The sequence below is a fragment of the Trichinella spiralis genome (genome assembly GCF_000181795.1).
Source record: "Trichinella spiralis strain ISS 195 chromosome Unknown Scfld5, whole genome shotgun sequence".
Lineage (NCBI taxonomy): Eukaryota > Metazoa > Nematoda > Enoplea > Trichinellida > Trichinellidae > Trichinella > Trichinella spiralis.
Window position 1 is genome coordinate 3952934 of NW_003526944.1, and position 2063 is coordinate 3954996.

Genomic DNA, 2063 nt, shown 5'->3' on the forward strand with positions numbered 1-2063 from the left:
GTAGTGATTAAAATTTGAAATTAAATTTTTTCAGCCCAATATTGTACATACAAATAATTCAACAATGCTGACGTGGTGGAGAAATGAAACTGTATGCTTTGCTGCGTGTTGTTGTTATTGTATTGAACACGTCAGCGGAAAATCTATGCTATGCTTCACAGTCGGTCAACGGCTTGCAGAGTTGATCCGTCTCACATTCCTCAAACTGACCCGGATGCAATTTTACAGTCCAATCAGCAAAATACACACATACACAAATCTGTGCTATTCAAATAATTTCCAAATCACAACTTGACAATCCAAACGGCCGCCTTATTTCATTTTTACTGTTCTATTTTTGAATATTTTCAACAATTGCAAAAGTGTGCATAATTAAATTCTAATTTTACTTTTTAATTTCTTTCTAATCAGTGAAACTTGTAACTTTATTTATAATGCAATGACACACACGCACACACACAAGTGACATTTTGATGACAAATGCGAAACATTTGTTTTGCATTTTCCACGACTGAATCATCATCATCATCAATTGGAAAATGTTCATTGAAATGCAAGTTTTTCATTTCGCTTCATCTTTCCAATCATTCATTAATGCTCTTATAATCCGTGACATTTGACTTGTCAAATTTAAATATGCTTCAAATTTTCGTGAAAACAGTAATTTCATTAATTCTCTCTTCATTTCAGTGGACATATTTCACTGCTGAAGTGCACTTCGGACAAATTCCATTCATCCACATATAACTATAGATTAAAATTTTCACAAGTTCAAAATGAAATTCTTCTCCCTCTGTTTTTCACCCATTCAAATGATCTCGAATCATATCAATCAATCAATCAATCAATCAATCAAAAAAGCGGATGATTTATAATATTTCCATGCAGTCAGTCAGTCGGTCTTCTTGTAAATATAAATTGTCAATTGGTAAAATTTGTAGTAAAAAAAGCAATGAATGATGATGACGTTGAATTCACTTCAATGAAACATACAACTCAACAGGATGCAGTGTTTATTAACGGAAATCTATATCCGATGGAATGCAATTTTGAAGCATGTTACAAACAAATAATGTTCATAAATCATGTCTGGATGCTTTTATTTTCCTAAAAACAACAACAGCAACAACATATCCATTCTTGAAAATCAAAAAATGTAAAAAATAATATTATACTTACTTCCAATTGAAAAAAAAACAGAAATTTATTTTTTTAATTTCATACCAACAGAAACGTATATATATGGGCTGGCTTGCAAAGCAGTATGAAGATAACAAGAAAAAAACCAACAGCCAGCTATGTTTCAAGCAGTTAACTTTTTTCTTCATCTTCCTCCTCTTTATTTTCTTCTTTTTCTTCATCTTCCTCATCTTCATTTTCTTTTTTTTCTTCATCATCACCTTTCGTTTCTTCTTCATCTTTTTTATCATTGTCCTCCTCCTTTTCATCTGCATCATTTCCATTTTCATTCTCCTCTTTTCCATCATTATCATCATCATTTTCGTCACCATCACCTTCAGAATCTGCAATGTGAAAAATAAAAATAAACAAACAAACAAATCCATGCATGTCGAACAAGCACAATTATGCAGTATATAATATATGCAAAAAAGTAGGAATGTCGTAGGTTTTCAATTCAACTGCATTGAAATCATGCTTTGTTCAAAATAATGATTGTTGACAAACAAACAAATAAATAAATAAACTGATACCTTTTTTGAAAATCCAACAATAGCCAGTCTTGCATACTCCCGTTTCAGTACATTCTTTATCCTGGTCGCAGAGTTTCAAAGGGGATTGTAGTGCTGCATCTTGGCAAGTGGAATTTTCATCGCACAATTTTCTTCCAGAACATTGTTCATGATTTGAACAATAATTTGCTGAAAATATCCGTTTTCTTTTCTTCATATATATTACTTTAAAAATTATTTACCTTTTGTCAATTTGAAACAAACTCCATTTTTACAGATCGAATTCTGAGCACACTCTTCATCTTTTCTACATTTGCTCATCGGCTCAGCATCGACACATTTCCCACTTATACACACTTTATTTCCATAGCA

The 2063-nt window shown here is 31.7% G+C and overlaps 1 protein-coding gene across 1 annotated transcript; it reads right to left on the bottom strand.

The window, feature by feature from the left end:
* Window positions 1-1662: 1662 nt before the first annotated feature.
* Window positions 1663-2012, bottom strand: Tsp_08366 (PDZ domain protein). Its single transcript, XM_003375324.1, has 2 exons — window positions 1934-2012; window positions 1663-1880 (listed from the first exon to the last, which is right to left on the bottom strand). The coding sequence occupies exons 1-2, from the start codon at window positions 2010-2012 to the stop codon at window positions 1663-1665; spliced, it is 297 nt and encodes a 98-aa protein (XP_003375372.1).
* Window positions 2013-2063: the final 51 nt, after the last annotated feature.

Coding starts and splice junctions, on each gene's coding strand:
- Tsp_08366 (XM_003375324.1), bottom strand. CDS start 2,012: ATGAGCAAATGTAGAAAAGATGAAGAGTGTGCTCAGAATTCGATCTGT. Junction 1,881..1,933: donor TTGTTTCAAATTGACAAAAG/GTAAATAATTTT, acceptor GGATATTTTCAG/CAAATTATTGTTCAAATCAT.